At 35.9% G+C, this 27,072-nt stretch overlaps 1 protein-coding gene across 2 annotated transcripts in view; it reads right to left on the bottom strand.

Moving 5' to 3' along the window:
- UBR2 (ubiquitin protein ligase E3 component n-recognin 2) overlaps window positions 1–27,072 on the bottom strand; it is a 52,982-nt gene that overhangs the window by 17,474 nt on the left and 8,436 nt on the right. The window contains exons 5-29 of one of the 2 annotated variants that reach the window (XM_048057628.2): window positions 24,759–24,886; window positions 23,673–23,811; window positions 22,026–22,088; window positions 20,686–20,806; window positions 18,673–18,780; window positions 17,070–17,158; window positions 16,315–16,413; window positions 13,654–13,817; window positions 13,455–13,554; window positions 12,297–12,425; window positions 11,501–11,684; window positions 10,390–10,451; window positions 9,474–9,584; window positions 7,587–7,652; window positions 6,757–6,879; window positions 6,332–6,395; window positions 5,906–6,030; window positions 4,922–4,974; window positions 4,581–4,683; window positions 3,962–4,010; window positions 3,440–3,594; window positions 2,575–2,677; window positions 1,665–1,774; window positions 1,364–1,444; window positions 381–562 (exon numbers count right to left, since the gene is read on the bottom strand). In XM_048057628.2, the coding sequence (XP_047913585.1) occupies window positions 381–562; window positions 1,364–1,444; window positions 1,665–1,774; window positions 2,575–2,677; window positions 3,440–3,594; window positions 3,962–4,010; window positions 4,581–4,683; window positions 4,922–4,974; window positions 5,906–6,030; window positions 6,332–6,395; window positions 6,757–6,879; window positions 7,587–7,652; window positions 9,474–9,584; window positions 10,390–10,451; window positions 11,501–11,684; window positions 12,297–12,425; window positions 13,455–13,554; window positions 13,654–13,817; window positions 16,315–16,413; window positions 17,070–17,158; window positions 18,673–18,780; window positions 20,686–20,806; window positions 22,026–22,088; window positions 23,673–23,811; window positions 24,759–24,886 (2,711 nt within the window). Of the gene's footprint in view, window positions 1–380; window positions 563–1,363; window positions 1,445–1,664; window positions 1,775–2,574; window positions 2,678–3,439; window positions 3,595–3,961; window positions 4,011–4,580; window positions 4,684–4,921; window positions 4,975–5,905; window positions 6,031–6,331; window positions 6,396–6,756; window positions 6,880–7,586; window positions 7,653–9,473; window positions 9,585–10,389; window positions 10,452–11,500; window positions 11,685–12,296; window positions 12,426–13,454; window positions 13,555–13,653; window positions 13,818–16,141; window positions 16,241–16,314; window positions 16,414–17,069; window positions 17,159–18,672; window positions 18,781–20,685; window positions 20,807–22,025; window positions 22,089–23,672; window positions 23,812–24,758; window positions 24,887–27,072 lie in introns of both variants that reach the window. The other variant, XM_048057627.2, reaches the window with a different exon arrangement.

The raw sequence follows: 27,072 nt of genomic DNA, 5'->3' as shown, positions 1-27,072 counted from the left end.
TCAGTTTTTATTTCCAGCTACAAGCAAATTTTCTTCCATATCCTCAGAGGCATAATCATCATCTAGTTCCAATTTACTATGTTTAATAACAGTCTTTTCAGTATTATCAACAAATTACTGGATGACTTTATACAAAACAAAATTATTTGCTTGTTTATGTTGAGTACTGTGAGGATGAGAGAGAAGGGAGAAATCAACATTTATTCACCATCTTGTCAGTAACTGCAAGGAAAGTGTTCCATTTACTGCTCCTTTTGGTCTCAAAAAAGCCTTTTGAATAATTTTCCATCAAGACTAAAATAGGCACTTTTTAGAACAGTAACAATAGACCAAGCTGATGTAAAAGTTAAAAGGAAAAAGTTCAAGTAAGATTTCATTACCTATTATCATGTACTCCAGAAGCTGAAGTATCGAGCTCCTCCAAAGTTTGCTGAAAGAGTTCTTTGTTTTCATTAATGAAGTGCCGTTGCATCTCCGACATCTGAGCCATTATCTTTTCCCTGCGCAGTCTGGCAATCTCAGCTTTTCGCTTCCTCTCAGCTTTGTCTTTATCACGTGAACTCTGAAATTGTATTAGATCAGTCATTTAAAAAATAATGTTAAAATGGACTATTTATGTTAACTACTGCTATGTGTAACTTAGTGTAAGTTACACATGTAAACAATTAGAATCTGATAAAGAGACAAGACAGTCTATTGGAGTTTTTGCACCCTCTTTTCTTAGGCTCATAATCATAGAACAGCTTGGGTTGGAAGGGACCTTAAAGACCATCTAGTTCCAACCCCCTGCCATGGGCAGGGATGTCACCTGCCAGATTAGGATGCTCAGGGCCTCATCCAACCTGGACTTGAACACCTCCAGGGATGGGGCATCCACAGCTTCTCTGGGCAACCTGTGCCAGTGTCTCATCACCCTCTGAATGAAGAATTTCTTCCTAATATCTAACCTAAATCTTCCCTTTTTTAGTCTAAAGGCATTCCCCCTTCTCCTATCATTATCTGACTGAGTAAAAAGTTGCTCTCCATCTTTTCTATAAGCCCTCTTTAAGTACTGGAAGGCTGCTGTAAGGTTTCCCCGGAGCCTTCTCTTCTCCAGGCTGAACATCCCCAGCTCTCTCAGCCTTCCTTGACAGGAGAGGTGCTCCAGCCTTCTGATCATCTTTATGGCCTCCTCTGGACCTGCTCTAACAGATCCACATCCTTCTTGCAAACTGGTTTGCCTGATCTACAAGCTATGAGATAGACTTACAGATTCCAAATTTGACATTTCCCATCTTTGATTCAAAACAGCAATTGGAAGCATAGTCCATTGCTAGTCACAACCTAGACATGTTTCAGATCAGCTGTTAAAGCTTGTTTTTACCTCCTCCATAACATTTCCTTCTGTCTCAGCCACAGGACTTGTAGAAGAGCTCTCTCTTAGTTTCTTAATGGTATTAAAAGTCTGCAGAAGAAAAACAAAACCTCAGTTTGCAACATGAATATAACAACTGTGCATACTATAATGCTGGCCAGATAATACGTAGTGTTAGATTTCAGAAAAGGAAAAAGAGGTAGGTACAACAAATCAACATGGGAAATAAGGAAACCACTGCAGTATAAATAGCAAAGTTTTAACAAATTTTCTTTCCACAGTTTTGAGGAGTTATATAAAAGAGATTTACCTTCAATATCCACCTGATCATGTCCTTGTGCACTTCCAGATGAGGCGCATTTTGCAGTGTTTCTAGCATAGCTAGTATACTAGGGGAATTATTGGGTGCCTCTCCTGGTCCTGAGAAAAATGAGAATGACAACTGATTTTATTTTTACCTGACAAAATAATCACTCACTACTATTAAAGAAAACAGAAAACAACCAACACTTGCATATACTCAACGCCTAAAGAATTCCTTCAACAAATAGACAAACATGTAAATTTCATTCCTCCCAAACTTTTTCACGAATACCCTCTACTTCCTGAAAGATTACAGGAAAATGCTTTAGAAGACTTGTCCACTCTGTTCTCTTACAAGGCCGAGTGCACTTTATGTACTCCTTGAATGTTTACAATTTGGGAGCTGCCATGTCAAATTATTGCACGTCCCACCTTTTTTCAATGGAAGAGTCTTAGAAGCTTTCGTATCTTAACAAAACTACAGGCACTAATTAGAAGATGCAAAGGAGAGTCAAGATTAAATGATTATTAAGAATGCAACTTCTATTTTTGTAGTTGTGGCATCTGACCACATACAGCAATCTTTGTTAAGAACACTACTTTAACGATGATATTAAGAATTAGATTTCATGGGAATTATTCTACTTCTGGATTTCTCTTCTCTACAGAAGAGATTAGGTACTGCTGCTACCATAGCTACTGTCACTGCTACAGATACGTGAAGAATACATATATACTCAACTTTTTCTGTGAAATATAAGAATTGTTTTGTGTACTTATCTACAATATTGAAAACACATTTTGACGGATTAACAGATACATTCTTCTTGTAAACTCCATTCCAGAAGAAGAAAATATAAGGCACTGGCATTTTCAGTTGCTTAAAACTTGCTATAGAAATGAAGAGATAGACATACTTGATATTTTCTGAGTAAAGGTGAACGTTACAACATTCTCCTCACTGAGATTCTCCAGATGTTGTTTTTCTTCTTGTAGTGCCATTCCAATCAAATGCAAAACCTAGACAGAAGTCAGCAATTTTAGTCCTTTTCTTAAAGCATTCATATAATCTCTTTACATTGTTTGGGTAATTCATTAAAAGACAAGGAAGGCATACAGTAAAATTATATATGAAGAACACAGCTGAAGTTATTTCTATATATGTAGTTCCAAAGCTACATTACACAGGATTAACAGTATGTGTCTACAAATTCTTGAAACTTCGCCAGATATAAACACTTCATACCACTGGTGTCTTTCTGTTTGCTGTCCTGACTAATCAGTGGGAATTCAGTGGCTTAGGATACGTTTCAGTATTTTCTCATATTTCTTAATCTTTCTCCCTAACAATTGCATGTTACTATTGCAAGTTTCTGGACAGAAGCATGATGCACGTTTTAAATCCTTTTTACAACATACAAAATTTAACTGACAAAAAGGTAAAAATTATTAAACTTTTTGTTTATTCTAAGACTCTAGAAACACTATAAAAAATAACAACTTTCAGGTCAGTAAAAAGCTGTAATTTACTACAGCTGATCTAAGCAGCATTCTTCTCATGAATTTTGCTAGAAGTTTACCCGTCTTCCATTTATTCTAGGAATTAAATCAGAGGCAGAGGGGTTTTCCCCTAGTCTTCTGTATCAGAAAACACCATTTATGTCTCATTCACAGTACTTTTGGTATGTTAGTAAGCAACCCAAATCTATAAACCTATGTTAAAACGCTGAAATCCGTGTTCCTCTTTTAGCACATGCATAGTTTTAAAATAAGGAAACATACCCTTTGCAGCATGGACTCCGACCAGGCATAGCCATTGTGCTCTACTGCCCACTGTAGTATAGTTCCCATAATACACAGCATGACATCGGACTGCAGAATATTAATCAGACTTGCAAAAAGTGGGCAGAAAGGAGGCAAAGCTGGTGGTGGAAGTGCTGAAAGGGAAATTTATGTTTCACACTTGAGCATTTAAAATTTGCAACACCCATATAAAGCATGAGACTTGCAAAGAGCTTAATATTTTAACCCAGGACGCCATACAGTTGCTTGATAAATAATATTGCAGATAGTAGGCTGTAACATTAAACATTACTTGCATGTAACAACAGCTGAAGGAATAAGCGGTTCATTAGGCTGTTTCTACTATGGATCAAATTCCTCTCTATGACCAGGAAGATAGAAAGGAAATTGGTACATTTTCACAGATTCCTGGCTAACCCAAGAACAGAATGTTAGTCTTAAAATTTCAGGGCAATATACGGTTTGACAGGTACTTCCTCCCATCTTCTTTCAAAGAAATACCTGTATCTTCTCTGTTCTGTCTTTTCAGCTTTCTCTGTGCTTCTTCTGCCTGAAAGAGAATGATGCCAATACTACTCAAAAACTGTAGAAATACAAAACTGATAATATAATTTATATTGTCCTTATTATACTGTTGCTGTTTCTTTCCTCTTTTCCTTAGCCTTAAACAGAAGGAACAAGTTTCCATGTCTTTTCAGTTTGTATTACATTCTACTTGTAAACATTTTATAAGGTATGCATCTTTGAAATTAATCTTTCATCTTGAAACAGCCTGCACTCTTTATTAGCATAAAGATCATAAGACAAATTTGAACTGACATGGTAAATGTCCATAAAGGTAAGTGAAAATATAGACTGTTGAATTACTTCTAGTTAAATACCATGTAAGAACTGACAGACCAACTCCTAAAGCCCCACTGACTGATTTCAGAAGCTCTGTATAGGACACAAGATCCAATGGCACAGAAATCACTGCAGAATCTCAAATTTTGACAATGCTCTCAAAGAAGTTATCTTTAAAAAAAAATACCAGCTGATAATACTTCCTCACACAGTAAAGCTCTGGGGAAAAAAAATCTGAAAGGAAACTGAAGTACAAAATGTTCAATTTGTTAGTTACCTTTGATTGCTCTGCCCTTGAAAAGTGGTAGAAATACAGATTGAAGTTCTTGGTACATTCTGGTTTTAGTTCATACAGCCCTCTGCCAGTTAATCCAGGTTTCCTACCAAGAAAAAGTATTAAAAAATATGTTCATTGGTTACTACCATTTGAGCATAAATAGTTAACAGCTAAAATACATTGCTCAATAGGCACTCTAAAATGAGTATTAAATGATGCACTTGAGTAAAATCATGGGGAAAACACCATAGCCCAGGCCCCCCTTTTTTCTGTTCTCTCATTCTCACTAATTTATGTATTTAATTTAAAAATATAAAAAATTGGAATAAAGGGAAACATACTTGAAACAGGCCACTTCTTCAATCACACTTTCCATTCCCGTCTCTCTGTTCTCCTACATTGAGTGGAAATGCAACACAGTGTGTTACTACAGCTCTTGGATTAAACACATTCAAATACCATACAACACTAGATGAGCGTGCAAAACACATCTAGAACAAGTCATTTTACTGACACTCTAGAGAACACTAACAACATGTAATAAAAAATATGTTCATGAATGCCATGTCTGCAAAAAGCATTTTGAAAAAGCATCCCATATTAAGTACTGAAGTTTTACTACTTTTCCATGTCATAATAAGCTTAGTTAGAAGAAAACCTAAAATGTTTTTAAAAATCATACTGCTCCTCTAAATTTTGACTTTTCAAATTAAGTTTAAGTATTTAGAACAATGAACAATATTTGAGAATTTATCATTAAGAGTAGTACTAATATAGTAAAACAATAATTTTTGAATTTTGACCCCTAAAATGTTTAAAGATTACTTAATAAATATTCTAAAACAAATTAAGCTGCTATCCTACAAAAGCACTCATACTGGAATTTAAGTAAATGAATGTCCATGCAAATGAAGCATTTATGTTACACAAGTCATTACACTGTTCCTGATTTCATGAATTTTCAATTATTGTCAGGCTTTAAAATAACAGTTTATATTTCTGGATAGTTCTGGCAACCCAATTGCATGCATCTACTTAGAGTTTACAAGCAGACTGCAGATACTGCTGGCCAGATAGCCCGATTAAGAAAGAGTATTAAAAAGAGAAAAGAGGTGAAGAAGCCCTCAGGCTCTTGCCTCTTTCATATACAGTTTCGCCTTCTCCAGCCCTCACCTACCTTCTCCACGAGAACTATTAATCTGTACTCATGTTAACTTTACTCTGCATAACCACGCTGCTCCCATTAGGTGACATTAACTCACGTAAGAAGAATTTTCTCCAATTCACCTTACCAAATTGAAGCTTTTGTTTTCCAAGCTACTTACATCTTCAGGTAATGCCTTTACTAATTCACTGTGAGCCATTGGCCTAATGCTCAGCTGATGGATGATCTCTCGTTTGATTTCATCTGTTGCGTTTACCTGTCCTATTCCAGGACTGAATCTTTCTCCTGTAAACAAAATATAATAGTGCTTTATTATCATTATTTTAGTATTTTTAAACTTTACTTCTTTTGTAATTTAAAGGAAAAGACTGGAAAATAAGTCTCTTCAGTGAAATCTTGTGTTCATCCACCCATGTTCAAAAGTTAACATTATGTTAATGTAACCTAGTTTCAACTCTTTCCTCACAAGAAAGTCAGAACAACATCACGTTCAAAATAGATCTGAACTTGAGATAACAAGGAAGAATGCTCATTCCAGACCATTAAACACAAATTAAAAAATGTATTAAATGTATTCTGAACTTACCAACAATCATTATAATGAGGTATAGCATCTCTTCTATAAGAGTATTATTTTGTTGAACAACATCCTGGTTTAAAATAAAGAAAAACAATTGAATTTACATGTTTCAATTAAAGGTAACAAAATTATTCCATACGCTGAAAGTATTTTTCTGTGCTTCAAAATATTACCTTTTTTCACCCTTAATAATCCCAAATTAAGCTCTGCTGTAATGAAGGCACAACTGCCTTAAACTTCTTGAACAAGGCAAAAATTATGCAGCACTTTCTGACATTTATCATTTTGACATGTAAAATATTTATGGATTTCAAAACTGGTCAAAATAACTCTCGAATTTTTACCAAGAAACTGAAGTAGCACAAAAGTGTTCAGCATATTTTTGAAAAAAAAAATTGTAGATTTTTCCATAAAAACTGTACATAAAATACCTTGTTAGTATTTTCTGTGCTAAATCTTTTGCCATAGTCTGGAGTACTAAATATCTGATAAAGTTCAAAGCGACTCAGCATTATCATCAGGAAGTGATTTGGATCCATCATAGACACACCTGTCTATTAAAGAAAAAAATAAGTATAAACACAAACCAGACGGGGTGTTATTTTAGAATGTATTTTATATTCACATACAGTTCAAAGTACATTCTTTGTAAGATTCATTCCTCTTTATCCTGGGCATGGAGATTTAAGCAAGGTACTCTCTTATGACTCCAATAATGCAACTGACAGCACACATTTGACTATGTAGGGTGATACGCTTTATTAATTTTTGATTAAGCCTTTTAAATGTGAAATATTCAGGGTTATTTCTTCCATCTCAAACAATCTAAATAAAAATCAGAGCAAGACTTGTTTAATTTGGTTTTGTCTCTACTATTCTGTTCCTGCTGTTCCAACTTTTAGAAGGCATAATGAGAAGTAGTATATAGCACAAAGACTTAAAATAAAAACATAAAATAAATGTATTTTAGGCATCAGAAGAAGGGCTGGAAGATTTAAACAAGCTTTTCCAAGCATCCTGGCAAAGAATAATACTAATGTTTCAATGTAGTCACACATACTTATTTCCATTTATTCAAGAAGGACTATAACAGTACTTCCTCTACAAATTTTTCCATAAATACACAGATACAATAAGTACAAGTCCTTGCACAAAAAAAATATCCTTGCCATTAAAAGGTTTTGATGGAGGGATAAGCAGATGTACACAAAGCCTGTGTCAAAAGACACTTGATAAAATGCAAACTGGTATACATGGTTACCTGAAGCATTACTATGTCCTTGTCAAACATCTCTCTCCTGCACTTCACATTATGATAGTAATAAATCTGAAAAAAAAAAACCAAACACATTTACAACCATTATATTCCATCTACATATATTTTTAATCTAGAAAAATAAACTTTGTTTTACAGTATTAGTAAATAAAAAGATGAAACAGTAATTTGAAAAAATATACAAATGTATTTGGAAGCAGAAAGTGTTTTTATATAGCTGGGTATTGACCTAATGTCTAGATTGCATGTGCCTAGAAGGAAAAATCATGTGGAGCTCTAAGTTTTTATATATATTTATATGTGTATATATATATATATAAACACTTCAGAGAGACAGCCCATGTAGTTGGAAAAATGTTCATTCTTTGTTCCATGAAATGCTCTTCAATTACTTGAGATACAGTCCTTAGGAACTGTCAGTTTCAGCTAAACATTAAAATTTTCATAGTACCATGCTTAACCCAAACTACCCTGGGAGTGAACTCAACAGTACTACAAGCAGTTGCAATATTGCAGTTGCTGCATGGCACTGAAATATCGGAAAGGCTGATTCTACCACAATCGAGGAAAAATAAGGACGGCTGTCAAGCTACCCAGGACTTGGAACAACCTTCCATGTGCTAAACTTCCCTCTAGGGGGACACCATTTTTCACCAGAATTACGTGGAGCAGACAGTTAGGTATGCCTTCCTTCTCTTCCCCAAACCAATCCATACAAATGCCAGAAAATCTTCTCAGAAAATATCCTGAAGTAGTTGTCTGAACTTGAGCTCGCCATAATCAAAAAAGAAAGCAATTCTAGACTGTGGGAGCCATAGTACCTAAGCTACATTCATCTCTTTACTCCATGATGGGATTGTGGAATCCCACAACCAGGGGGATTTAACACAGATACATTCCTCTATGAAAAGCTATACTGAAATTTCAGATTTGGTGCATGTCTATAGTAGGTTGAGTGCTGTTATAATTGTACATGAGTAGAGCTAGTTTTGCTTCAATAATGACTATCACTTTACAATACTTTTTTTTTTTTTTTAAGGCAAGAAGCATCAGCAAGAGAAGCAGCTTAAGTCAAGTACTCCTAGTACACATGCTCTTCAACTTCCTAGTGAAGATGGGGGCTTGTGGGAGAGAAAGAAGTATCATATGAATAGGTAAAGCTAACACCACATAGATTAAACACTATTTCTGTTACGTCTTGCTGAGAAAAGCACTTTAGATCATTACCCTTGTGGGTGGCACTGACACTACAGAACACATTTTATAGTAGTTGTGCTTGAAACACCTGAGGATCTAGTTTGTAAAAACATTCAAATTAGAGATGGACAGAGACTTTCTCCAGAATCATGAAAGAAATAAGAAATGAGAGAGAAGCCAAGGAACATGGGAGTTCTGTGCTGGTTCTAATGCTTCTGCACAGCCTCTAGATTTCACTTACCTTATACACATTTAAGATTGTTACTGTTTCTGTTATTATTTTAATATTTGAAACAAATGTTTATGTGAAGGTGATGAAAGTGTTATCAAAGACACAAATTAATTCTGCACTTCTTGCTATTATTGGACAGTATACAGCAAAAAGGCTAGCGGACATTAACTGCGCTATACTTACACACAGAGCATTAAGTTCACTGAGCACTGTGGCAATCCTGAGACCAAAAAAAGCGGCTTCTGACTGAGATGTCAAAGATCAGTTTAAAAGCAAATATTCAAATGATACAAGTGCTGATTTAAGTAGTTACCTCACCCAGATCTTACTGAAGTTAATGCAAGTAAAGTTACAAAACAATTTAAAAATGAGAGTTTTTGAGGTCTGAAGTTACCTTGGGGAGCTATCAGAAAACAGTGACTACACAGCTACTATGTACTTACCTGATTAACAAGAGAGAAGCCATTTCTTCTCCACATCCCTGCATGTACTTGGGCACACAGCACCAGGCATCGTAGAGGATGTTCTATCAACATAGGTGGGCTAAGTTCGCTCTGCATTAAAATAAAATGCAATATTTTGATATATAAGGAGAAAAAAGGAAATGGGACTTGAAAGGATGAAGGATGGTATTTCTATCATTAAATGGTATGGGAATACAAAAGGTAAGTAAATCCAAAGCACATATTACAAAGACTTGACAAATTTGTTTACAGTCTACCCAATCAGCTTTAACCAGCCTTACAGAGTCACTGCTCCATAGAAGTATTCCACAAGGGTTTTAGTTTATTCTTAAGGACAGTAGGTTTTGTATTTTAAAACAACATTATCAATAGTAACACTGTCATTTTATTTCATTCAAAGGTTAAACATTTCTTCTGTTAGAAGGCAGAGAGATTTCCTCTGCCAGTTACGTTTTCTCCTCTTTTAATTTATCCTGTTCTTTTCAACTTCCTATTAAAGAAACAGTGGATTGGTAAGAACACGCAGGAAGCGAGAAACAAGTCGGGAACTAAATTAGAACCTATACCAAGGAGAAGGAAATCAGGTCCTGACAGTAGTTTCTAAAAACAATTTCTACTTTAAAAAGAAGGTAGTGAATGAAGAACAAAATACAAACCTTAAACTTGAGTCTTGAATTATTCAAAAGAGCAAAGCTAATTGCGTATGCTCCAGTCATGAATATCTAAATATTAATCTCTTAAGAGGTAATTTTATCTACCAAAGATAGTCTCTGTAAACAGCATACATAGCAAAAACAGTCCTTTGTTTTATTTAATAATATCCTATGCTTATAAAAGCAAACTTCACCTTCAGTATTAATTACATTTAATGAATATACTACATTTAATTACATACCAGGGGTAGCAGCTCTGGAAACTTATATGCCACTTCAGTTTTACTCAGCAAAACATGCAAGCCTGTATGAATAAATAAAACACATACATACATATTACATACAATACTTAATATAATTCAGAAAGGACAAAAAAAAAATCACCTAGTTTTCTATCAGACCATTTCCTGGACATAACCACAAGCAAGTCTGCAAATGATCACCCTGGAGTTACACAACTATTTCCTAAGGAGACATGTTACCAAACATACATTTTATGGAAAATTTTTCCCACTGTATCCGTATAAAACTTGCAGTGAAAGTGAGAGTTTTGCCTTTCTTTTCTCAGTGTCACATCCCCTCAGTGATAGCCAAGTATTCTTAGTCTATCAGGACACGTTATCAACAACAGATATGTCATCCTTCCTACCAATCTTTAGGTTCATAAAACACTTTAGGAACTGTAATGAGCCCCCTACAAAATACATAAGGGTTTTCTGCTTTTCTTTAAAGCTATAAGAGTTTTGCTCATAAACTCAAAAATTCAAAGTTATTCAAGTATGAGCTGTGTAATATTTTACTTAAGAACTACCTTTTCCACTTCATTACCTGTGAATTTATTGTCATCTGGCTCTGTTTAAATTAAAACACCATTTTATTTTTTCCTCCCCTAAACATAACTGTTCAGCAATTTAAGTCAATAAAAGTAGAAAAAAGACACGGCTTAATTTTCTGGTGACACATCTGATTAATCTGTTCTCTAACAGACTGTTGATTAGTCTATTCAATCTGACAGCTAACCATATTTCAAAAACAGTCATCTACAGTCCATATTTTGTTGCATTTCTTTTGCATCATGTAAGTTACAAAAGCAGCTGTAACTTCCTACAACACCCACCACTGACAAATGCAGAGGCATGAGACAATCTCCCCCAGGCTGGAAACCATAACAACTTCTCGATCACTTGGGAACATTTCGCCTTAAGGAAGGCTACCAAACAGTTAGGAAAAGGCTGAAATGCACCCTATTCAGACTCTCAACAGCTGTTGTGTGGTTCGTTATGTACATACAAATGCAAATTATATTTAAAAATATTTCAGGAAATGAAAAATGTTGCATAAACTAGTTCATACCTGCAAGTAAACGAGAAACTGGGAGATGAATGCTAACTTTTTCCTGAGAAACACAGTATCTGATGGTCTCAACTGAATGTCCACACATACTGAGAACAATAGGCTGTTCTCCATCAGTAAAACCACTATGACACTGCATCAACACAGTCAAGCATTTCTTGTAAGCTTCAATTAACACTTTTTCCTAAAAGGAAGATCACAGTTTACAAAGATTATAAAAAACACGGAGCTCTGCACAGTAATACAGCTAACAACAAGCAGGTTTTGACAGACTTTGTTTTTTCATCTTTACAACAGTCCTACAAAACTAAGATAAGGAATCTGATATACTGATCTGAATTACTAAGGGTGACACAGACCATGAAACTCATGCAGATATGCCTGACAAAACTGACTACTGCTAAAACTTGCAACACAGATGCAGTAAAAACCTGATTTACAATCAGGCAGCATTAGGTAGATCCAGGGCATGCTCCTCTAACTCCCTCTTCTCTGACAATTACTAGTTATGGCCCAAGTGTTGTGATGATCAGTTTTTTGATGCAATGGAGCTCTTTCTGCCCAACCCCCCCCCGCGCCAAGGCTTAACCACTTTCTTACAAATTGGTCAGTTTAAGCCCTAAAGGATGTGTTTAAATAGAAAAAAATTGTACTTCCTCACAGAGTATTTTGTCTTATTGTGCAGTTACGTGTTTTGTTCAATTGTTACACATATTAATGTTTCATTCCCCCTCTCGCCACCACCACCCCCATAGCCACATATTCACATGGAAAAAACAATTCAGAAGAAACTTACATCTAAAGCACACCAGTCCTGCATCATTGAGATAACGAGGGTTAATTTCATCTGCAGTGTAAATGCTGCTTCCCATTCTGGTTCCATTTCAATGTGTTGTCCTACTTGACGAGTTATTGGATCCATACCCTTAAACAAAGAGAGTTGTGCATTTCAACAATATATCACTGAAATAACTTCACGTTAGAGTAAGTGTGGGACAGTGGTAACCTGTCCTTATAAATATATTGCTGCTACAAGAAAAACTTGGGACCATCTGGAAAGGAATTATAAACATCTAAATAACAATAAAATGAAACAAGAAGCAAAGAAGAATACAGGGACAGGTTTTTCAGGTATTAGCTCTGTTATTAACACCTTGGGTTTTCTTTACAAAGAACATATGCATAAATCAATCATCTTACACACCCATTTTGGTTTTTAAATGTGGTTTCTAGGTATACATTAAATGTAGGTAAATACTAATTAAAGACCAGGTACTAAAGTACCTAATCAGATCTCAGTATAAGAAGAAAAAACAGGATGGTCATATACCAGCATGATCATATTAAAAAAAAATTATCATCAGACTAACACAAGCTAAATACTAAGAAAAGCATGCCACTGAAGTATAGAAAAATGGGAGTCATTCTGATTTACGCCTCACTGATCACATGGTCAATTTGTCTTTGTAAAAGCCGCACTGCTTTTAAAATACTCCTTAACATAGCACATGAAAAGGTTAAAAAAATCAGTGAAGATACCTACTTGTATGGCACAGGCTATGTATTCTCTAATAAAAGCAGCAACTCTGCTGACACCAAAGTAGTATATTGATCTTTCACTAAGAGGATAAATTAGTTAAAATGGGACAGATTTCATTCATACAATTGTGTCTTGTCTGCCTGTACAATTTCAAAATATGCCAAAAACGACACTTTTCCTTTTGAACCACTCCTTTTTTTTTTACTGCCTTCTACAACAACAAAGAAAAAATCAGAACAAGTTTGGTGAGACATGTTTCAGGAAAACATGACAATTCCAGAAGTTACTAAAACATACTGCATTGAGTTTACAATACAGGTACATTGAATTTCCTCAGTTTTTACATCATAATATATAGCTTCCTGCTTTAATCTTCAACACAGTGCAAGTTTTTTAATTTACAGATTTACATACCTGCATACACTTGAGTAATTCTAAGAAGGCATCAAAACCCTCTAGAAACTTGTGTCTCAAGTCTTCTGACCACTCTGTTGGTTTACTTATCAACACATACCTGAGTACATTAATAAAGAGATATGAGTGTTAATTTTAATCTTCCCTCCTCCCCCGCCACCCAAAATTGATTAAATCAGCATGTAGTTAGTATACTTACTTGAGATCCAAAATAAGGCTCTGAACACGCCTGAATTTGAAAGCCTGCAGAGCAGTGTAACGTTCAAACTGAAACCTGCCTTGGATGTCACGGTGTCTTAGATGGTCCATAAAAGTTTTGATGATAGTGGTCATGAGATTTTCTTCTGTTATTAGCATTCGAGCCTACACCAAAGTATATTGAAATTTGCTGTAATTAACAGAGACAACTAACAAGAGTTTCGCACTGCACCATCGAGTTCATAAAATACATGACATTTTATCCAAAGTAGTTACATCAATAATTAAAACAGAGGAACATAGTAAAAGTCAGTCTTCCAAATATTCACAGGACAAAAATGTAATCTAGCCAGAAATTATCATAATTCAGATCTCTCTCTTCAGATCCCTTCTGTACAGAGATTTGACTACGGTAAGGCTCCTGCTAACCTATGTAATTATGACATAAAACATATTATTATGTGTTTTATAATTACTTGTACCTCCCTTTAAGTATCTGTTGTGTCTTCTCATGTAATTTAAGTATGAACCCTTTAGGGCAGTGACAGCTCTTCTGTTTTTCTCTTTACAAACTGTTAAGCACTGTGAACAGCAAGTCTTTTGAACTGCTAAGGAACTGTACAGTGCAATTTCCACATGGAAATTATGTGCAATGACCTTTAATTCCCATCAAGGGTTGCTGCATATATCCATGTGTTGCAGAAAACAAATCAAGGCATCATAAATTCTGATGCTGCCAGATTGTCTTCCACACCCAGCCTAACCTAACCCAATCCACAACAGAGTAGGGGGCACTAAAAAGTTACTGCCATCTCCTACTTGTGAACTCTTCCAGAACTTCCTCATTCTGCTGGCTCTCCTAGGTAAATAGTATGAGTCTCGCAGTTCTCTGGTCCCATGAGGATTTTATTATGTGTCTGGGATATTCAAGAAGATCGGCCCCTCTGGTCTACCACAATGACACTGCAGATTTTGACTAGAGCTTCTGGGTTCTACAGCTGATAACGATACAACAAATTCAGTTTTTAAAATGCTACTGCAGGGGAAAAATCTAATAGTTACCATTTAAAAAAAATTACTGTCAACACAACCACCCATCAACCCTCAAACCAAACAACCGCAGCTACTTGAAAGCTCAAATTCAAATTACTAACATAAGTTTGAAAATGTTACTGGGGTGTGGTGGGTGGTATTACATTCTTCAACTTTTTCATTCAGTTGAGAATGACAGGACTAAACCTAGCAAAAAAAAAATCATTCTTAATTTGTATGGGAGGAGCATATCATAATTATCATATCATTGGGCTGTTCTGTCTTCTATGAAATTAGTCAATAGCAATTTTGTTCTACTTTTTTTGCATGCATTTGAAATAAAAAGGAAATACTTGAACTTCCTAAAAAAAAAAGATATACATATATACACACACATTCCGCCATTCCATCTGCCAAACAGAAACGTAACACGTGAGCATCTGAATAATACTAGTTGGATAAATCTACCTGTAAGTCTGAGTAATGGCAGCATTCTTATTGTCAGCATCAAAATTAAGAGGTAACACAATATTGCCCTGACCCATGGAAACAGAATCCTGAAACCCTGTCAGATTTCCATGAACAACATCCGCCTCCTAGGAAACTAAAAAAACAACTTTGCACAGTATCATAAATGCTATATTAGTATTGAATTTTAGAGCTCAATTGAATTTCGAAGGATTCAGAAGCATTCATTGTCAAAGCAAATCTGGCTATGTAAAATAAAACTTTTATTTTCAGTACAGCTCCACAAGATTATTTTGTACTACAAGGAAAGACAGACTTATTTGGAGACTGAAGCAAAAAAGGATATTTTTCCCAAACAAGCGTAAGCTGGTGAAAGACCAGCAATATTAGTGAACTGGGTGAAACATAGCCTGAAGCACTGTAAAAAGAATTAACTGGAAATCTGCAAGAAGGCATAGTCAGAGTCTAGAAGTATCAAAGGAAGTAGTGACTATCATGAGACAATTCTTGCCTGCATTTAGGTTGACTGGAAAACTTTGATAAACAAAGAGGATCATTTATTGAACTGCACCCAAATGGTATGCTCTGAAACTGCAGTAAGCAAATCACAACGTAGATTTCTACAGACAGAAACCATGGCTTGGCATGATGAGAAAAGTAAATGTTACATGCGTGCCTCTAAATAAACGTTCAAGTATATTACTTTAAAAAAAAAATCACAACACAACAAAACAAAGCCAACCCTAAAATAAATTAAAAAAAAATCAAAAATACCCAGCCCACTCTGGGAAGTCAGATCCAAACTTCGCAAGGGTGAATTGCTTTAACTTCTAAACCCATCGCAACGTATGTAAACAGTCTGACTCCTGTGCAGCAGCAGTGCCCTGCATTTCCACAGTAACGTTAAAGAAATCTGCGGTCTGGATTCATGAACCTCTAGTGGCTTTTAACAAATAAAGATTTCCTTTTTTTGGTCTTTCAGTACTTACAAGAGAAGGCACTGTGAATATCTGTATCGAGAGGTCAGCAATTGAGAACTCTCTGTCGTGGTCATCTTTCATAAAATCACTCTGCAATCGCTCATAGTTCTATTAAGAAGGAGGCAAAAAGAGGCAAGGAGTGCCAACTATCAGTTTTTAAAAGAAAGACAGGCACTACTCACCAGAGTAGGTACAGTGAAGAGTTGGACAGACAGAGCAGCCACCGATACTGCCCGTTCGTGATCATCCTCCATATAATCTCTCTGCAACTGCCGGTAATTCTAAACAACAAGGGGAAATTCACCTCTAATCCACACTGACCTGATTTTTTTATTTAAATGTCTGCTCTGGGAAACTTTAATTCCACGATAAAGGGAAGAGTAGCTCTTACAGATTATTATACAGATACCTTGTACAAAGAACATGACAATTTATCTGCTCACGTGTGAGATCTACTCACTCATTTTCATGATAAAGGCTAATATTATATTTGTTACTCAAAAAATTATTTATCTGCAGCAGCGTGAGCAGAATTTTGCAGTGCTGATTTCAAGCATTTTAAGTACTAGTTACTGCAGAAATGCTAATCTGCATAACGGAATTTCAGCACAATTTCCAAGTAGTGCTTTAACAGCTTACACCTCAAGAATGAGATGCAATTAGCTCTCAAGAAGAAATAGCCTGCATAGTTGACGGTGAAGACAAAAAACATCTGAACTGCTTTAATTCTCTGGAACGTGGAAAGCTCATTTTCCTCCCAGGAGATGAGATGCCATTATAACTAATATTTTGAAGACAGAAATAAAGTAGTCAGCATTTCATTTCAACTTTCCACATCCAAAAAATATTTCTGCATCATTTAAAGCTCTATACGCTAACTAAACTCTTCACTAGACAGTTTAGGCATGTAATAGCTCTTTGTAAGAAAGATACTTACTCTTGCAAATCGGATAGCAAAAAGTTTCTTGTATTTCAAATCCATCAGGAGACTACTCATGAATAACTGGTGATACACATTTCTAGCTCCTGTCAAGAAAAATGAACGATGCATTATATATCACTACTTTCTATCAAGATATTACGGAAACATTTAGAAAAGTAAACTTTTACAGGGTGAAGTAAGTCTACATTTCAGAGCAGAAGCTGCTTTGATCAAGTCTGTCAGGTTGTAGCAAAGAATGAAGATGAGCACATAAAACAAAATGCTTCAAGTGGCATTAGTTATTACTCCTGTATCAAATAATAATCAGCTGTTGAATAACCTAAACCTTCAAATATTAGGCAAGTCAGTCAAACAAGAACAAAACTCTACTCCTCAGAACAGAGGATTTGGATGGACCAGGGAGGGGCCAGGGGGAGCAGCTACATGGAAAATCCTGGGAATTGCAGTAATTTTTTTTTGTTGTGAACAACACTGCAAAACAATCAGCTTATCTAACTCTGAAAGTGTAGTCTGCCTGAGCAGCATTTCAGAAAATACTACCAATACAAATAAGAATTGACCATACGTAGCTTGAAAATAGACATCTGTACCATTTCTTTCTGAAGGTCACTTAAGTCAAAAGCCATTAAAGTATTTGCTTAAAACAGTAACTATGGAAAAGAGGAAAAAGTAGAAAAATATTTATCTTAAAATAAAAAGTTTAAATTACTCCTTGCTTACATGAAAGATATTACCCTAACAAAACCCTCACTAAAAATATTGTGATGTTCAACAAAAACAGTATGTTTCAGATCTTGAAATCTGCAGTCAAAAAAAAACTAACTTCCAAGTCCCAGGAATTCATTTGCACAAGTAATAGGGATTAGATAAACAAAACCTGAAAGAATCATTTGCTCCATACTACATCCACATCCCACCTTACTTCTTACTTTCATTGCTACTTCAAGGAGTTCCCAAGATAGACCACAAAAGTATGCAACTACTCTTTAGCGTATTTGTACATCAGAATTGAAGAACAACAAAAGATACTGGAAGGGGTGGCATGGAAAAGTTCACAATACTATAATTCTGTTTAAAGAAGGGAAGGACAGATGAAAAAGCTTCATCTCCACCTCCTCAAAACTACAACTCTCTGGTCAATGCTATAATCAATCAGGCTATAAAAACTATCTGGGTTTTAAAATAAAAGAATAGTGCTTTTCAGTGAATGTTCATAGAATCAGTAAGAACATCTGAACGCAAACATCACAAAACAGAACACCTCTGTGCCCTACCTATTCATTAAAAAAAAAAAAAGTGCTATTTTGGTAGATATGATATAGGTACTGAGATCCAGTAAAGCAGACAAACCCCAAATCAGTCTCTTGTTTATTAGCCTTAACTTCAGACTACTCTGAAAAATAAGACCTAAAAAACCTCCGTCTCCAAACACTCTTTGTGTTCTTGTCTTCTATATAAGTGCATCATGGAGAGACATTTTAACAAACTAGGCAATTACATATTATGGTAAAAGTGATCACGCATTAGCAGATATAGTAAGGGAAAAACATCGTGCGTAACATTCTTCAGTCTTTTCCAAAAGCTTGACAAAACTCACCTTTCCACAGTTTAGAATCGTACAGCATCAGCTTGTCCACAAGGGAAGAATTTTCACCATCTGGCCCCTCCTGTAGACCAACCTGACACAATATTCGACGAAGTCCATCTTAATGAAGAGAAATGGTGGAAGTTAGTAATAGCTTAAAAACAAAATTTGTGCATTATTTTGACACCCGAGAATTTTCTTAAGACACAGTAGAAGCCACATAGCCATCTTTTCCTAGACAACTGAATAACACTGAATGCTTTGCTGACAGAAACACAAATATTTCATACTTATGCTAGCTTTAGAGAACATTAATGAACCTTACAAAAACTGCCAAACACAATGATTTGTTTCAAAGTTATGCAAAATGTCCTTCCTTAGAACTGCTGCTGGCTTACTAATATAATAAGTAGTTATACATCAGGCTAATTTTCCGGGTCATATTTTCCCTCTTTAGAGTTCTATCAAGAGGAAAATATAATTCATATATGACTGTAGGGTGTTTTTTTTTTTTTTATGCTTACTAGCTGTTATTATTGTAAAGCTTCTCCACATTTTCTTTTTCTTAATGGTAAGCAGTAATAATTGCTACGATAAGAGCATACAAGGTCTATGCTTGCAGTCAAGCCTGCATCTGCAACACAACACAGACGCTCATATTAACAGTGCTCAACCTGGCTTTGGACTGCAGGTAATATATATTTACTAACAAAATTATGACTTACAATCATTAGACACTATCTCTGCAACCTGCTTAGCCACCTTAGCTTCTTAACTAGCATGAGCTGGCAGTGGCTTGGTGCCATGCATCCCATATCACTGCAAGGTGCAGATCTATGAAGCCCCTGTAACAGGGTCGTGTCCCCTGCCCCCACAGAGCTCAGCTCCACCTCCAATCTCCATCTGGCCAGGGAGATTTAAGATGAAACCACCAAAGCAGTGCAATTCTATCATCTCATATTGCAGATTGAATGGTAACAGGCTACTTAAAAAGACGGAGCAGAATGTGCATGTTTGGGTCCATTTGTTAAGAAGCTGTGGGAAACCAAATACTTGAACAAACTGCTACCATAACTTTTCAAAAGTTTGTATGTCTTAAAAATAGACTCATACAAATAAACTACTCATCTATCAAAAATAAAATGATATAGAGAACCCATGCCTGAAATCTTGGCAACTTTATCAAGTATCAATCTAATAATATATATAATCTCTGAACAAATCCTGCACCTACAAGAAAGAATGTATATATGGCATTACAGTGGCAGAGAGTGCTCTGCTAGTAATTCTTGTTAAAATTTACAGATGCACAGCACACATTAACTGCATTGGGTGCACTTAATTAAGTCCAAGTATCTACTTTTCTACCTATTGGCAGTTTGACATATTTTCCTTTTATTTCAGCTCACGCACAACATCTTCACAACTTTGACTCAAGACAAAGGAGGAACCACACCAGAACAAACACAGAGCCTGCCCATAAAAGTGATACCGTGCATCTTGATTCCTTTGAAGAAGCCTCTTTCTAAATATCTGATTAATACTTCATTGGTTTCTATACTTATCCTAGAGCAGTCCCCACATCCTTGCATTCTCTCTGTTGTTCTGCTTGCACAGCAACAAACCTTAAGTAATCACTTTCATCATCATTCATCAAATGACTTGTGATTAATTTTGTTTTGTCTAAGCAGACAGGTTATTTTCAGCTTACTGCATTCATTTAAAAAGAACTAGGGACTGAAAAATAGCTTGTTGGCATACAACATTTGACAGTGATTCTCAGCTTCTGTTCAACATCAACTGAACATAAAACAGTATCTAAGAAGACTAACCAAAACCGGTAGTGCTTTTACATGGAAGTCAGAACAGCACTTCAGTATCAGAAAACAGGATCAACTCTGACAAGATACTAATCGTTTTGCCTTATATATTGCATATGTGAAACAAGTAGACAACATTGTGAAGCAAGCCGAATTCCTGAAGCAAATAATCTCTAGCTTCTCAAAAAAGTTCAAGTTTGCCCACCTGAGTATCCAATAACACTGCCAAGCCAAGTTAGTAGTTTCAGACCAAAGCTCTGATGGGCAACAATGGATGAATGCATAACTTGTACTTTCAATGGCTTCGTCTGACGACTGGTATTTCTCTTTAAAAGGGGAAAAAAAAGAAGGTAATGCTTATTTAATGAGGGCTAGCATACATCACCGTACAGAAATACAACATGCCTATGATTAATTGCAGTAATTTATAATTTTAATACATATTTCAATGACTAATATCTGCATAGCGAAGAAGCGAAATCAAAAATCTGAAGTTTGCTTATCCTATTAATATTTTAATGACATTATTATGCAATAGCAATTTATTTAGGCCCATCCATTTTCCACTCTTCTGCTCTTATCAACAGAAACACTGATCTGCTGCATTTCACTGATAACCAGTCCCACGCATAGCCTAAGACAACCACGCACATTCGTTCCTCACAACATGACATGCAAGTCACACAGCAGCATGCCAAGAAGGGAATTTCACCGTTCACAGACAATTTCCGAAAGTGAAAAACAAACACAGAATTAAAACAAGAATGAAACAATGTCCCTTCATCTCAGTGCTAGTAATGTCTGATTGATAAGGTTACACATAAAAAAGCCATTTGTTCTTTGACTGCATAGGTGACAAGCTAGATATACTGCACAACTTCATCTTCAAAGATACATTAATGTTTTCAAACTACTTTAAATAGTTTTAAGTACAGTAACTGTAGTTGCAGTATTTCTTTCCTAGTGGTAGCAGTATCATATGTAAATTCTTTCATGTAACTAAGTACTGCACTGCAGCAGTTAAATGAAAATTAAATAAAAATATTAATCCCATGTTCTTACATGGAAGAACCTTATAATATAGAGCACAACTATACACACATGCATTCATACATACAAGAAATGAAAATGCATTTGTAGCTTGGTACTTGGATTCAATCACTCAGTTGCAATTTCAGTGGTTGGAGCTATCATAAAAAGGCAAACAATTTGATATTACAGGAAAAAAATAGTTTAGCTTCACTGATCTGAGCTGACATGCAATTATAAGATTACATTTGAACTTCCTGATCTCTTTTCTGAAGACATATGTAGTCTAGCAAAAACTTCTTAGGAAATGAGTTTGGGTGCAAGTTAAATTATAGGTATAAAACCAAAGAAAAACAGAGCACAAACCTGTGTTTTTGATACCTCTCCTTTGTATATCCTAGTAACTCCAACATTTTGTATTACTTAAAAGAGCCATGACAGTAACAGTATCACAAACCTATGTAGCAAAACATCCTTTTGGCAACATGAGGCGATTAAGTAGGTTATGTTACTTACCACTATTACTGATTTTGCTTGATCGCAGTACTGAAAGTCTCCATATCGCACAGATCTACGTCCCTTGAAATTTGTAAAAAGGTAATGTTAACACTAGCTTCTGAACAAGAAGGTCAAACACTGTGGTTTTCATTGGTATAAAAGATACAGTAAGGTTTCAGATGCAAGTTAATTGTTCTTGCTTTCATACAAATTTCTTTTTTTTTTTTTAAAAGTACTGTATATAGTTAGATATTTGGGTTTCCAAAATGCAACCTGCAGTTTTAAGAAGAAAATAAAACTATGCCATATATGCAGTTACCTGCTAAACAAAATTCTGTGTGTACAATAATTAGTGATTAAGACACAGCCACTACATTTCAATGCCTTTAAAGCAGATATTAAAGCTAACTGACCTTTTAAACAAATGCTACTAAGGCACGTAGTTATTTCAAAACTGCAAGGTTTCCACATTCTGTGCTGCCATTACGTAAATTAAAATAGAGATAGTTGGTTTAATTTTTGTTGTATTACAGACCAGACAGCTTACACAAATTTTAGACCTTGTTTGATGCCAAAACATTGTTTCAGACATTGACTTTTTTTTTGTGTACTTACATGCACGCATGCAAACACATGCACACATGTATGTATTTAAAAGTAGGACAGATCCGCAGCAGGGAAAAATCTCCAAATCTCCAAAGACCATCCAACAATAAAGTGCATGTGCTTAAGTCAAAGGAATCTTTATATAGTTATTGATATTACAGAAATAGGGTACTAATAATACAAAAATTAAAATGTAGTTCAACATTAGGTAATATAAAGCAGTTGAATTTCCTTTTCCACTGACTTCCTTCCAGTCTAACCACTTCAATATCCCAAAGTGATGTTCTCGTTGCCATTTTGAAAGAGATGCTCCTTGTTGTGTTGTCCATCCCGTGTCGGCCCCACCCCCCAAAAAATGCATGACGAAACAAAAAATAAAAGGACACTTTTTCACATCAACAGTCTTATAACACAAATAACAAGATGCAGCTGTCCCTAGAAAGTTACCAAGAAGAAAAGAAGCCCTTTTGCAAAAAATTCACACAAGCCAGAAGACGCACACAACTGGAAGTGTTTCTGAGACCTATGTACTAGTTAAAATCATATTCAGTATGTAGAGATTCTGAACTCATTGTTCTCTCTAAATGCTGTATAGAATGCTTTACCTTTTCCTGCCATTATCATCTAACCATTACAAAAAAGAAAAATTTAAAAACCACAAATAATTCCATAAGCACAGGAACAAAAGCAGCCAATTATGTATTTCATCCCTCACAGTTGACAGCTGTTAGTCTCTTCCCTTGCTTGGAGCAAGTACAAGGGATCTTACAATGAAAATTCCCTGGTGCATAGGAAGCCATGAGCTAAAGCTGCTGCCTGCCCTTTGCAGAGGGGCTAAGAAACACTCTGGTATCTACATGCATAAAACTTACTAGAATACAGTGATGCTGAAATATATATTCAATTTTAAATGTAGTTTGGGTTGGTCAATAAGTTAGTGACCTGACACACGTGGCTCAATCACATTAACCATACTCTTTGGGAAAACAAATTGAGTAAGCGTGGCCTTATAAAATAAACATTAGGGTAAGCAAAAGTTCTAGAAAGGAATTTACTTACATCTCTATCTACTGTCGTTGCAAAACCAATAGCTTCCTTCTGTGTGCAGTTGACAGCTTTCTGAAGAGTATAAATAACTTGTTCATAGGTGTGGACTTCATCATTAAAGAGCATGCAGTAGTAGGTATCATTCTTCTCACTTCAAAAGCAAGCATTGGTTTTATGTAATTCAAAGTAATACAATTTAAAGGATCACGTTTTCCACTAAGCAGACAACCCAAGCCTGGGCTTCATTTGCTACAGAGTTATATTCCAAAAGGACTGACCCTCTCTAACTTGTATAGGAACATGCAACTTTCCTGCAGAATTATGTACAAAACAAGCAAAATCTTAAGACAACACTTAGGTCTGAGTAATACTTTTGAGCATTTGTTGATTCTGAATCAGCAGTTTCCTAAGGAAAACATATTTCCTTCCAGTGCAGCTGTGCTCAGTACATTCTCCCATAGCTTCCTAGAGGTTTCACTGGTCTGGCATTATTTTATCACACCTGATTCCCCAGTACTACATAAAAGTTTCTATTACACAACAAAAGCTTGGCAGTCTCTGAAAGAGTACGAACTACACAATCCTCAAACCCACAACTTCTTAAGATTACATAGATTCAATACAATCTTTTGACTCCCATCATTTTGTTATATAGCAGTCTTCTTCATATAGCTACTAACAAGCTGACACAAACAAAAACGTATCTATGATTATACTTCATTATACTTCAGTATTCTGTAATGTTTCAAAATTTGTAATAAATGGCTCACAAAAATGCTTTTGCCATTGGAACACCAATAACTTTAGTGCTACCACTTGTTTTAAGGTAGTAATATTGTAGTAATATTTCCTTTACAATATTAGGAAAACAAAGCTATCACAGACACATTGCTTCATCATCTATATCATGGGATATACCCAGAAATAAGAGACATAGGAAAAACAAATCTATTAAAAATTATTTCAGTCTACAGCCTACAAAATATTCCTGATAGAATTTTAGGAAAGACAGAAGATAGGCTTAAAGTCAGAATTTACATGTTTTCGTTGGAAATATCTGCAGGCCTTTAAAAGGCAAAAGACAAAGGCTATACTTACATCATTTCTAGGCCAGGCAATTCATTTTCTTTTTCCCATGTTAATATATCTACTGCATATTTAAACGTGATAGCAAAAATATTATAAGCTCTTGCTACCATATCTTCCGGTAAGTGCACAAGAGGATCCTGAAAAATAAGTATAAATAGCAATTGAGAACTTAAATGGCATTCAGAATAGGGAATTCTGTCAAATTCTAACTTCTTTGTGTCAAAGATGATGTAAGCATCTTTAATGGTGCCTGTCTTTAAATAACTTTGCATTTGAAAGGAACAGAGCCAATAATCAGCCTGTTTTCTTTTTTGTGTTCTTCACTGAAAATCACCGAAGTGGGAATCTAGCATTCAATGCCCGAATGCTAACTTGCCTATGATCACCCACTTAAATTTTCACACTTCTGTGTTTTCACTTTCCTTCTCACTTCTGCATACCTTCTAATATAACCAACCCACTTTCAACCTCAGCTGTATCAGAACCTGCTTTTTCCATAATGTCTTCAAAAAATGTAATTTGAGATCACTATATTTTGTTCCACTTATCAATATTAGTAAACTGCAGAACACCAATAAATATACATTCCTTGCCTTCTTTTAAATGTACCAGGCTTTTAGAGGCAGAAGTCTTATCTGTCCAAGACTGTACAACCACCAGCACACTGAGATCACGAGTTACGATGGAAGTCTCACACACTATGGTATCATCTGCCCACACGTCCATCTTGTTCAGGGACACCCATTCCCTTTTGCATGGGAACACTCCTCCACCTGTGCCCGTTCTGCACTCTCCAGGGTGCTCCCATTTGACATCTGCAGCAGCCACTATAAATTCAGCCTCCCTTCTCTGCTAGAAGGGAAGGGCTGCTGCTGCTAAGGGAACTGAAAAGAGGAGGAGGAGTGCTGCCTCAGTCTGCAAACTCAAAGGAACTTCGTTCTGGAGCAGAAAAAAGTGATCCACTGCCATGTCACACACCTGTAGTTAGTTTCCTTCCCCACGACAGCAGAAGCTGATATGTCAGCCCCCTGTCTGCTAGCACGTAACACTGCCATTTCCTTCCAATCCATTTCATGGGATTTGTGTACAAATAGAAAACATTAAAAGCCTCTTCTCTGAAGGGTTTCTTCTTCCACTACCGCTTTACAAATAAAAGCAGATCAAGACACAACCATCAACTCTCTAAATTTTGATGCTCAAATCTACTACTGCCTCTTCTGCAAATCTGGGAAGGGAAAACTGCATGGCCTGCAAGCCACCTGTTGGACCACATGGACTAATATTGGGTCACTGACTCAATTCAGAATACTATAGAAGTCTGTGTAATATTTAACAGAGAAAGATATGGAGCAGTAGCACAACTTCTGTTGTAGGATTACATTGTAACACCAAGTTCTGTACTTCAGTACAGCTTACACTGTATCAAAATGGCCACAAGAAACTTTTCAGAAGTCTGCATTATTTACAGCAGGCCCTCAGCAGTCAGCAATTCACCTGTACTGTGAATTGTTGTAAACTTCAGTCATCCTGTAAATTGTATTCATACTGTAAAAACAAAAGTTGACTTCTGTTGTATACAGTAAAGTTTATTCAGCCACCCACCCCAACACGCCTTTGGGATATTTGGAAGTTTTACAGGAATGCTAGTAACCACCATTTCTCTTTTTTGATTAATTTAAAACTTATTTAGGATATGCAGAGTTATCAATCACCAACAGCAAAGGCAAACCTTAAACAGCTGCACTGCCTCTATTCCCAACACCTTCAGCAAAGACACGCATCTGGGCAAGGAGAAAGCAGGCTACCAGCACGCTCAAACGATCCTTGATCCACCTCAAACACAACGCTCCACGGGAGGATCTCGGTCCCCATCACTTATGGGGAAGAAACATAAAACCTGCCCAGTACCTAAAGTTTTTCCATCAATCAAATTACTGCCGTCTTTCATTGCCACCGTAAGTATCATTGGACACCACGGTAGCAGCCCACCCAAGATTGCAGAACACGGTTTCTGAGGATGTTCACTAACGTAACCTGGTAGGTAGGCCAAGCGGTGAGTCCATGCAGAAATTGCTAAGGGTCGAGACAGTGAGGACAGATTTTAGAAGGACTACTGTCACTGCAAATACGGTTAGAGTAGCTTCACTTAAACCATCAGATCAGAAAAATTCGTGTGATTTTTTTTTTCATATATTCCCTTCAAAAAATGTCACAAATTCTATTACTTAAGAACAGCTTTAAGTGGTCAGACCAGAAGTCCAACTAGACGCTGTCATTCCTGAAACGTAGTAACAGGTACTAAGGAAAGAGTATAAGGGCAGAA

This window comes from Anser cygnoides, chromosome 3 (assembly GCF_040182565.1).
Source record: "Anser cygnoides isolate HZ-2024a breed goose chromosome 3, Taihu_goose_T2T_genome, whole genome shotgun sequence".
Taxonomy (NCBI): domain Eukaryota; kingdom Metazoa; phylum Chordata; class Aves; order Anseriformes; family Anatidae; genus Anser; species Anser cygnoides.
The sequence above is the reverse complement of the archived record's forward strand: the minus strand, read 5'-3'. Positions and strand labels throughout refer to the sequence as shown.